This window comes from Aethalodelphis obliquidens, unplaced genomic scaffold, assembly GCF_003676395.1.
Source record: "Aethalodelphis obliquidens isolate GAN/ISIS:26980383/991018 unplaced genomic scaffold, ASM367639v1 scaffold8, whole genome shotgun sequence".
NCBI lineage: Eukaryota > Metazoa > Chordata > Mammalia > Artiodactyla > Delphinidae > Aethalodelphis > Aethalodelphis obliquidens.
Window position 1 is genome coordinate 27456748 of NW_020837952.1, and position 12223 is coordinate 27468970.

The 12223-nt window shown below is 34.6% G+C and overlaps 1 protein-coding gene across 4 annotated transcripts in view; it reads left to right on the forward strand.

The window, feature by feature from the left end:
* The window catches only part of ACSS3 (acyl-CoA synthetase short chain family member 3), a 143569-nt gene that overhangs the window by 86832 nt on the left and 44514 nt on the right, over positions 1-12223 (forward strand). For all 4 annotated transcript variants that reach the window (XR_003432917.1, XM_027107102.1, XM_027107101.1 and 1 more), the window contains exons 8-9: positions 1204-1355; positions 11890-11993. Coding sequence is in view for 3 of the 4 variants with exons in the window: in XM_027107102.1 (XP_026962903.1) it covers positions 1204-1355; positions 11890-11993 (256 nt within the window). In the remaining variant the exon portion in view is untranslated. The remainder of the gene's footprint in view (positions 1-1203; positions 1356-11889; positions 11994-12223) is intronic.

The window sequence follows — 12223 nt, forward strand, 5'->3', positions numbered from 1 at the left end:
CCTCTCCCCTCCCCTCCCCTCCCCTCTCCTCTCTTCTCCCCTCCCCTCCCCTCCCCTCCCCTCTCCTCCCCTTTCCTTTTGTTAGCATAGTTCAGTGTTTCCCAAGTGTGTTTTCCAGAATACAAGGTCCATGGGATGCTCAGGTGGGGGATGTGGACAAAGTTTAGGAAATATTACATAGAGTCACTCATCTCTTAGAATTTCCTGATGTACTTTAACACTTTTTAGTCTCAAGAAATGGTCCAAAATAGGAAACCTGTTTACCCCAACCCCTTCCAAAATGATTTGACTGTGAAATATATATTATATATATATATATATATATATATATAAACATTCCAGACACCTGACTTTAGAAACAAAGGGAGAAGTATCAGTGATGAGAATGTATTGAGGAACGAGGGGATAGGGTTGGGCCAACATAGATTTTATGGGACACTTTGAATTTTTGCAGAATTACTGATTATTTATGCCATGCTCATTATCCACTTTGCAGGAACATCAGTTAAAAAAATGCTTTGTGTCATTTTGAACTGTATAGTCTATAAAAATTGTTAAATTTTTATGAATGGATTATCCTTTGAACATGCATAATGTCATTTTGAGGCTGTGGAAAACCTACATATTTTGAGATATCTTATTGGATTTTTTAAAAAATTCTTAGAAATTGCTTTTCTTGGAGTAACACATTTAATTGAAAAGGTCATTGCTCAGAAATCACTGTGATTCCAGATTTTTCAGTCTTCTCATATATTTTGAGAATTGCTATTTTCACTTTTAATAGCTATCATGAAAAAAGTTTAATATTAGAAATTCATAGCAACTACATTTCTCATATAATCTGCCAGACAAAACAATGTATTTAATTGCTTGGAAAATACAAGACTGTTGTATGTTATTAATTTGAATGTGATATATATATATATATTTCCAGTCCTTTATCTTTCAAAACTTATGAAAGGAAAAGTGCAATTTGAAAAGCTTTTAGGATGCAGTATTGGAGCAAATGGGCTCTCTGATGCCTGGGCATTTGGTTTGTTTTATTTCTGATGGAACATGGGAATATTTTAAAACTAAGATAAATAGCTTCAATGTTGAGAACCCCATTTTGTTAATATTGCTGTGTTAAATGTGTAGGTACTGAACAGTCAATGAAATATGAGACATTTTACCCAGTGACATTTTAAATGCATCTCCTTGTAGGGGAAGCCTGTGGGAACACCAGATGCTGGCGCTTACTTCCGTGTGCTCGCGGAGCATGGAGTAGCTGCCTTGTTTACAGCGCCAACTGCCATTAGAGCAATCCGTCAACAGGACCCTGGGGCAGCCTTGGGGAAGCAGTACTCTCTGACAAGGTGAACTCGGGATGCACAGGGCAAATTACATTAAAAACTGCAATCAGAATGAATAACTGAACATCCTATATATTTTTTCTATCACTGCAGTACCACTATGGAAAGAGCCAAAGGTTCTGAATGTTAAGAATGACTGTTCTAAACATATCTTTGAAATAGTTGGAAATTTAACTATACTGTGAATATTTTTTAATACCATATCATGTTTATTTCTGTTCAAATTTTATCAAAATAGTTCTCTTTTTTAAACTACTCAGCTTATATATTTTCCTTAAAATAAAATGCTAAGTGTAACTTAAAATGAGTATGTGTATATATATATATATATATATATATACACACATATATGTGTATGTATATATATACACACAGATATATATAACATCTGTCTTTTGAAAATAAACTAATAGTCTAAATAGAGGGAAATATTATTTGATTTCACTTATAGAGATAAAACGTGGAAACTATAGTCCAAATTACTTATGTTGAAAGAGCGAAGGAAATTATTTTTCTATTGTTTTGTAATAATGTGCTCTGAATAGTTTAGGTATTTTTGTGCTGGTTTATTGCCATTCATTTTAGTTTAATGATATGTATATTCAAAGATAATTATAGCAATTTGTGTCTTCAAGGCAGTTTCCAACATCGAATCTTATTGAACCTTTTTGAAATAGGTCACTGCTATCATGAACTAAAAGTATTTTGTAGTTTCTTCAAGTCAAAAGTGGGTTTGAATTAAGTCAGTTTGAATATTTTAAATTAAATGCCAGATGTTATGAATTTTATGCTGCTATGGCCCAAGAAGGGGTTAAAACAGGTATCATACAGCAATTGCAGATATAATGAAGAAGATTTCAATTTGGGCAGGGTCGGTGGTTTTGTTTATTTGTTTCTTTTTCCTCTTTTTTTTTGTTTTATGAAAAAATGGATCCAGATTTACGTAAAATGTTCATAAAATGAGCATACAGTGTGTTCATAAAACGAGCATACAATGTGTTCATAAAATGAATCTTGTATTATATTTCTATTCATTCTCTCTTTGTTCCTTTATTCACTACATTTCAACTTAGTTTTCTCCATTTCAGTCAAAAGCATAGAAACATAGATTTTGGTAAAAACATCTGAGGTTATGTATCGTCTCCACGTCTTAAAACAATTCAGGGGTTTTGAAGAAACAGTGACTGTTGTTCTTGCAGTGTCTCTTTTCTGACAAATGCATTCTGATTACAGGGCATGTAGATGTGTGACCAGCAAGCTAAGGTGTCTTGTTTGCTGCATCATCTTTTCCCATTTATACATGGGTTTTAGATGATAACCTTTACTGTAAAGGCAAGAACCATTTCTAATTTGCCTGAAATATAAAGCATCAAACAATACCGAATGAATACCTTTTTTTTTTTGAATACCTGTTAAAACATCACTTTTTCAAACTAATAGGTATAGACATGGAGTATGAGATTTTAGGGTAAGAGAAATTGCAATGAGTTCCCCCAATCATGCCCCTTTGTCTTTAGGCATCTAAGTTTTTCATGATGATGTGAACCTGTTTTTAATAGATATTTAGGAATGCAGACTCTATAAACAGCCTCAGTTATTCAAATGACTCCTATTAATAAATGCAAACACTTGCTGATCACCTACTATGTGCTAGGCATAGCAGTTAAAGTTTGTTATCTCATTTGGTTATAACAATAAGTAGGAATTGTGATTATTCTCATTTTACAGATGGGTGAAGTTAGGGCCAGAGAGTTTCAGTAACTCTTTAGAAAGAAAGTAACTCAGGCGATCTGACTAGAGTCCACACTCCTAACTAAATTCCATGGACATACTCTTCCTATGAAAGGTAAATTAGGAAACTAACTTGACCCAGGGATTCTTGTCATTCATGGCATAAGTGTAGCTTTTCCTTTTCATATGTTTGTAGTCTGTACAAATAATACCTTCACTCATCTACTTTGATAGATTCTCACTTGTGGACTAAAGAGAATGTTAGAAACAGAAGGGACCTCCAAAATCCAACTATCTCACTAGGCAACCAAGGTCCAAGAAAAGTTGTTTGGGTTAGAGACAAGAGAGAACCCAAGTTAGAGAACCCAAGTCTTCTCATACAGCTATACTTTTAAGTTTATATTTACGTTCAAGACATTTCATACTAACTTACTGAGTGGATGTTCTGTTGATATTGTAATTGCAGGCTCATGATTGATTTGCAGTTTGCTTATCTCTCCTTCTATAGAACATTTTAAGTGATGAAGTTTTCTTTTTAAAATGTTACATAGCTCATTAAAGATTGTTTTAAAATAAATTTAAAGATGTTCCCAACTTAAGAGGGTACTCTGAAATAGGTAACTAACCAGAACTGTAAGTTCATTTTATCAGACAACTAGAGTTTGGAAAAATAGATGAGAAATCATCTAGTGTAATGATTTCATTTCACAGTAGAGAAAACTTTGGTACAAAGAGGTGAAAAAACATTCCCAGGATTACAAAGCTACTCTGGGGCAAAGCTGGGACTAGGCAGTATGGTATGGTAATTTAGATTCTGACTCTGGAGTTAGACTCCCTGGGTTCAAACCTACCATTTACTGGCTGTGTGACCTTGAGAAAGTTATATAGCCTCTCTGTTCTTTTCTTTCTTTCTTTCTTTCTTTTTGTGGACTATAAGAGCAGTAATAGTACAAGAATATAATGAAAATAAAAGGTACATAATCCATGCAAAGCACTTGGAACTGTTCATAACATAGACTGCCTTAGCAATTATTATCATCTTCTGCTTTCTAATTCACTGCTCTTTTTTGTCACATCATAGTGATTTATTTTCCCATGATCTTCTAGTTCAATTTTAGTAAAGTTAGAAAAAATTCTGTGCTGGGATTTCCACTCAAGATAACAGTACCTTGTACTTTGATGCAGCCTTTCTTTCCCCATTACACAGCAATGAGAGATAATATGAAAAACAAGAAGGAGAGCATCAGAGCTGAGCTGAAAAATAAACTTTTCTGTGGACTGGAAATGGATTAGGTTTGCAAAGCAGTAAGGGTGGCTGACGCCAGAGGCTTGCTAGGTGTACAAGCATGCACTGGCAGAGTAAAGGGACTCAGTATTACCCTGCTTAGGTCATGGAGTCAGAGCTTGCTCAGTGATTGAGGATGGGCTGGGGTGTTCCTCCCCACTCAGGAAAGGAGGCTAATAATAATGACTGTCAGTTGTTTTCTGGGCCTATGACATATAGCAGGCTTTGGTCTAGGGATCTGATTGAGACAAAGCAACCAGAGACTGAACCAAACTGCCCATCTGTCATCCTAGAATAGGATCTGTGATATCCTGAGTATCACTGTGGATTAATAATTCTGAATCATCATTATGGCATTGGACCTCTAGAGGATAGTTATATCACTCACAAACCTATTGAACAGAGAAGGTGAGCGTAGGAGAGAGAGAGAAGGAGAAAAAAACAAAGACAACTTCTATTTCGAAAGAGTGTGGGAAATAAAATTCCAAACACACAAAGAACTCTAATGCTAATAAAATCAACAGAACATGGATTCATTCCAATTGAGATTATTTTTGTAATATAGCCAAATCAAACGTGAAAATAAGTATGTTAAGGATAATCAGAGTCATAAACTAATAACTCTTATGTAAAATTACTAAACTTGGGTATGAAAAAATTAAAAAGTACAATGGATAGTGTAAACTAAATAAATGAAACAAATATATGGGCACAAGGAAAGACTGTTAAAAATTACAGGATATTATTGAGGAAACTACCCAGCATGTAAAACAGAGAGACAAAGTAATAAATCTGAAAGAACTGTTAAAGAGACTTGGAGGGAAGAATAGGAAACTACAAATGTATCTAGTAAGAATTTCAGAAGAAAATGGAAGAATCGTTAAAAAAAATGAAAGTTGAAGAGCCAATAATTGAATATGTTACTGAATTGAAGAAAGATGTGGATCCTAGTTGGAAAGTGCCATCCAAGTACTAAGAAGGTTAAATATAAGTAAATTCTCATTGGACAGGTCATTTGAAAATCGCAAAACGTGAACTGAGGCTATAGATAAAATCCAAAAAACTACCAGAGGAATCAACAGAGCACCAAAGAGGAAAATCCAAACTGATGCCAGTAGATGCTAGATGACAATAGTGAAAGATCTGCAAAGTTCTGAGGGAGAATTGTTAAACAAAAAACTTTTATTGAAGACTGAGGGCAAAATAGAAAAATGTGCATATGGACAAAGCTAAGAGAACTTAAAACCCAGAGACTTTCTTGACAGGAAAAATGCACACAGGAGAAATGGTATGGGATATGAAAAAGCAGCAGCAAAAACTGATGAAATATGTTGTTGAATTTATATAGTTGTTACTGTACTAATTATAGTTGGATATTATGTTGAAACAGAAGCCAAAATAAATGCAATAAATAACTAACAAAACGGTGGAGAGTTTTTTCAAAAGGTAATTTGAATTTTCTAGTGGAGAGTAATAGAAGAAAACAGAATGAAGGAAAGATGGAAATAACCACAGGGACGTTGATGGAAAAAAATAATGATGTTCTGTTGTGTGAACTAGAGTTGATGAGGCATCACTGAAATAATCTATTTTTATTTAACTTCTGTTGGCACAAGTGAAGAGTAATATTCTCTTGTTTGGTAGTTTATGGACCTTGAAAGAAATATTCATTTTAGTTTTCTTCTGCCCTAACTTTATTACCTCAGAATTCTTCACCATAATCTATCTTTGGCTTTTTATCCATTACTATGCAGCTTCCTGTGTATTTTGGAATAAAATTAATTTAACAACATAACCATTTTTCTGTTTCCCTTTTTGCTTAATTTTCAACTTAATTTGAGTCTTGAATTATACTCAATTTTATATAGAATTGGGGAAAGAGATATAGGTCTCATTCACATTAATCTCTCTCCCCCTTTTTTCTACTCTGGGTATTGTATATTATCATTTTGTTTATCCTTTTAGTATTATTCATCTGGAAGTAGATTCATCTTTCCATGTGTTACCATTATCAGAGCATCTCCCATATATTGAATTAGTATATAACAATCTAGGGAAACATTCTCCAATAAAACTGATGTCTACAATATAGTAGGTACCAGCCACGTGTCACTACTGAACTCTTGACAAAAGGTTAATACTATGAAGAAATTGATATTTTTAATTTTTTTCAATTTTAACTAATTTAAATTTTAAATAGCCAGAGGTGGCTGGAAGCGACCATATTGTACAGTGCAGAGACAGGACATATATAATTAATATGGGTAAATTTACTCTCCGGAGAATCCAAATTACTGTGAAAAATGGCTAATTTTCACTTAAAACAATTTTTTTTATTGTGGTAAAAGTCACATAATATAAAACATACTATTTAAACCATATTTAACTGTACAGTTCAGTGACACTAAGTACATTCACACTGTTGTGCAACTCTCACCATCATCCATCTCCCAAATATTTCACCTTCTAAACTGAAACTCTGTCCGCATTAAACACTAGCTCCCCATTCACTTTTATGAAATGAATTTGTAAACAAAAATATATTTTTAAATTTTTTAATATGGGGCATTTATCTGTTTGTAATATTAATAAAATAATGGCAAGGTCATTAATGAGAAATTTCACTGTTGAAAAATGTTTCAGTTCCTTTTTTGCAAGCCTAAAGGACTAAATGTTCTTTACAAAATAAGAATCTAACTCTTGCTCTTAGGCATGAGTTTATCTTTAAACTATCTTATAATTTATCTTTCAATTATAGATTTATACTAAGAGTTTTTAAGTAATCATTTGGTTATAAAAATATAAAATTACATATCATGGTTTTGTTTGTTGGGAGGAATTAGGTGTTATGTAATATTGGATTAAATATTTATTAGAAGATTTTAAATTGTCAGTCATGTCTTATTCCTGAATTTTATCTTTGTTTATAATGTGTTTATACTCATTAATATTATACAATTTGAAGTCTGTAATTGAGAAAAATAATAACTTTGGGGCAGTTTTAGGAACTTTAATACAAAAGTAGAGTGATAGTTTCTAGTGTATTTAGGGAAAGGGGATCATCTATACTATTTGATGTTTTTCTAAATTACCAATGAGCCCCAGAATTTTCCTCTGCTTTTGGTAAATAGTAAAGTGATTTTAATGGAAATGGAGGGATTTTTTTCTGACTTGCAGAGAAGGCAGACACCACTTTTACTATTCTTTATTGAATATCACACCTTTCTATTTTGCTTATTAGCGCCATTATGAAGATTGCTATCATGATGATACTAATGTAATTAAAAGATAAGAAGAAAGGCAATAGAAATGTAATGCAAAACAATAATAATACTACGTTTAAAGATATATAACGCTGAAATTTATCATGAGATAAGGAATCAGTGCTATGCATGGTTTTTCATTATTACAATCAATTATTTAAATTAATAGTTTACTTGGCTAGGGAAAAAAAGCCCAAAAATTAATTAAAACTTGTAAAAATGCTGGTAATATCAGGTATGAATTATCCCTGGATTAGCCAAATATTATTTTATATGGTGTGCTAACATTTTTTAAGTGACAACATTTTGCATTACATTTTCATTAATAAATATTTTTGAAATTCTAGGTATTAAGTTTCATATATAAACTAATCACATGACTGTATGGATCGTCCAGAGCTCTTTGAAGTAATCTGTGGCTTGGCAGGTGATGGAAATGTGACCTCTGATAGCCACAAAACTCTTCCTTTTGGTTGTTCTTTGCCTGTACTGTTAGAATCAGCCAAACCTAGCATTTTACAAATTTTAATACAAATCATCCAAATGCACAATATTCTTTTTTTTTCAGACAGCAAACTATTGGAAATTTACTTCTGCCCTTAAAGAAAAATTTGGGACTAATAAATTCTGTTATACATGTGCTATTACAAAGAAGGAAGGTGGAAAAGGTACAATATGCTCCAGAAAATGATTACACCTTCAATGAAATACAAAGAATAGCTCCTCTGTTGGTTAGTAAGAAAACCATGCTTGAAACCCCTTGTAGTCATAAACGGCAAAAATACAACAAAAATCCCAATATGCACATATAGGTGTGTGTGTTCTTTCTGTTCTTCAAATTTCCTGTGATATTATACAACAGCAATATGGTATTTTAAAGTTAATCTATTGATAAAGTGTGAAGCATGTATCAATGATCAGTCGTTAAAGGTATCTGTTTAGTACAGTTTGAGGCAGCACAAAAGCAAGCAATAGTGGACATTTTCAGTCTTTTTTGCTTCTACAATTTGTCATGGATAGCCGTGTTTTCCTCCTAATCATGTTTTCTTTAATGTTACTTTTATTTAGGGTCAGGTATTTGAGAGTTTGGGTTTTTGGTTGATTTATGTGTTGGTTTTTCTTCTTCCAGTGACATACAACGTATTCCTAAAAGGCTTTTCAAGGAAACGGGAACTGTCAGTGGTAACAAGTCCCGTTGCTCAGACCTCCTAGATTATCCCCCGTCTCCACCTCCGCTTTTTTTCCCCGGGGGTCCCCGGGGGCTGCCTGGGTTCAAGTCTCACCATCTCTGTGATGGCAGCAGCCTCCCAAAGCCAGGTCCCCTGGGCTCCTGTCCTGACCTTCCTTCTGTCCTCCCCACTCCTGCAAGTGGCGTCTTCCTAAAGCAAAAATCTCACTGTGCCACTCTCCTGCTTAAAATCTTTAATTAGCTTTTTTTTTTAACATCTTTATTGGAGTATAATTACTTTACAATGGTGTGTTAGTTTCTGCTTTATAACAAAGTGAATCAGTTATACATATACATATGTTCCCATATCTCTTCCCTCTTGCGTCTCCCTCCCTCCCACCCTCCCTATCCCACCCCTCTAGGTGGTCACAAACCACCCAGCTGATCTCCCTGTGCTATGCGACTGCTTCCCACTAGCTATCTATTTTACATTTGGTAGTGTATGTATGTCCATGCCACTTTGTCACAGCTTACCCTTCCCCCTCCCCATATCCTCAGTCCATTCTCTAGTAGGTCTGTGTCTTTATTCCCGTCTTACCCCTAGGTTCTTCATGACCTTTTTTTTTTCTTAGATTCCATATATATGTGTTAGCATACTCAGCCATAAAAAGAAATGAAATTGAGTTATTTGTAGTGAGGTGGATGGACCTAGAGTCTGTCATACAGAGTGAAGTAAGTCAGAAAGAGAAAAACAAATACCGTATGCTTTAATTGGCTTTAATTAGCTTCTCACCACCTTCATGGAGAAATCCAAATTCCTTAGAAAACTCTATAAGCTCCTTCATGACAAGGCCCAGGCCTGCGTCTCCAAATGGCATCACTTGTTCCTCATTTACCCTAGAAATGCATAACATTCTTAATCACAGAAGTTTAAAAAAAATCAGGAAGCTAATAGTTTGAATAAGATACAATTAAAATATGTTTATATTTTTCAGTCATAAGATTATCAACAATATGGCGTTTATATTTTTATTTTGTCTTGTTTTTACATAGCATCTAAAATCATAGATGTATCAACATTTTTTTTTTTTTTTTTTTTTTTTGCTGTACGTGGGCTTCTCACTGTTGTGGCCTCTCCCGTTGCGGAGCACAGGCTCCGGACGCACAGGCCCAGTGGCCATGGCTCACGGGCCCAGCCGCTCCACGGCATGTGGGATCTTCCCGCACCGGGGCACGAACCCGTGTCCCCTGCATCGGCAGGCGGACTCTCAACCACTGCGCCACCAGGGAAGCCCTATCAACATCATTTTAAACTTTAAAACTTTACACTAGTTTTTCTTACACTTTAACTTACTTTTAATAGCTTAATGTGTTACTATTTATTTCATCCTGCTGTAACATTTCTGTCTGATGAGGTCATAATTGATAATCCAAATTTTAATTTCAAGCAAGTTATAAATGAATACATATTTGATTACCTGAATTTTAGCTTGAATTGCAAATATATATGTAGTTTGCTTAAAGTGTAAGTACCTAAAAATCCCAGGTATTTTGATTGATATCGAAGTCATAAAGATGAACGATCCTAAGGAGCTCACAGTGCACTGTGAGAAATAGGCAAGAAGCAAACAACTATAGAAGGAGATATATGTTTGTAGCAGAGGCAGGAAATGCATGTTGTTGGAGCACAGAGTGAGAATATTTGAATCTTCATCAGATCATCATGAAATGATGTAAGTTAAAGGAAGGGTAAAAAATCTTCTGTGGCTATACTACATTGTTCAGGATGGGTAGGCAGGTTTTTATTTGATTAGTTTTTATTTATTTTTTTATTTTTTTGGTTTTTATTTTGATGATAATGAATTAACTCTTATACACACATTCTTTGTTTTTTTTGTTTTGTTTTGTTTTGAACATCTTTATTGGAGTATAATTGCTTTACATTGTTGTGTTAGTTGCTGCTGTATAACGAAGTGAATCAGCTATACGTATACATGTATCTCCATATCCCCTCCCTTTTGTGTCTCCCTCCCTCGCCGCTCTAGGTGGACACAAAGCACGGAGCTGATCTCCCTGTGCTATGCGGCTGCTTCCCACTAGCTATCTGTTTTACATTTGATAGTGTATATATGTCCATGCCAGTCTCTCACTTCATCTCAGTTTACCCTTCCCCCTCCCCGTGTCAGCAGGTCCATTCTCTACACCTGCGTCTTTATTCCTGTCCTGCCCCTAGGTTCTTCAGACCCTATTTTTTTTTAGATTCCATATGTATGTGTTAGCATATGGTATTTTTTTTTCTCTTTCTGACTTCACTCTGTATAACAGACTCTTTGACAGACAGGCCATGGGGGCATTGAGAATAGAAGAAAAAAATAGTCATTCTCTCAATGAACCACCAATAGTGTCAACTCAATTCTGTTTTTCCTATTTCATCCTTTCTACACTGTGGCATGATGTTCCCTACAAAGGATTCTTCGTCTCTTAGTAATCATATATTCCTTTTGATAGGAGGCTTTTTAACCTAGAAGGCCACAATGGCATTTCTTTTTAAATCACTAATCTTTCTTAAATATGTCCTTGGAATAGGGGAAATATGTGTTGAAATCGTAATAATCTTTACCAAAGTAACTCATGAGAAGGAGCAAGTGCATCATATTTATGAGCATGTTTGTTGCCTTAGCTGTTACTCCAGAGTGTATTTTTGTGTATAGACTTAAGTAGAATACAGCAATCAAATTTGGAGCTAAAATTAGCAGAGATAATGTCAAGGAGGAAAAAGGTTTTTCATTTTTGATTATTAGGTGAATATGACATATATTACAAAGATCAACTCAGTTGCTCTTCTCAGAACTGAGAAGCTGTAGCTGTGAATTCTACTTTTGAAGCATCTCTCTCCAGTGCTGTGCTATGCATTTAGTTATACCGCGTCCAAACAAATAATGCCTCTAACCATTCTGCAACCATTCTACAGTGTTTTCCTCTGACAGAATTAATGTGATTAGATTCTACAATGTTTAAAAGAAGGTAGATGAAATTGTTTCAGTTTATTTTCAAGGAATAATTTGAATTTACTCTCTCTCTAATATTCAGGTTCAAAACATTATTTGTGGCTGGAGAACGATGTGACGTGGAGACCCTGGAATGGTCCAAAAAGGTCTTCAGAGTACCTGTCCTAGACCATTGGTGGCAAACTGGTGAGCATTTTCCAAACACGCACCTAAATATTGCAGACATGCTCAGAGGCACTGCAAGGATAGGAGGAAATTCTGAATTATGACCATCAGGCACAAACTCAGAAATCAGGTGGTTCTGGTTTCGATAGAAATAAGCAATTCTTTGATTATCTTTTTGTTAAAAAGTTTCCTTAAATGGCATTGATGCTACCGTTTTCTTGGTCCCTGGGTATAAAGCCCTGAAGACCACT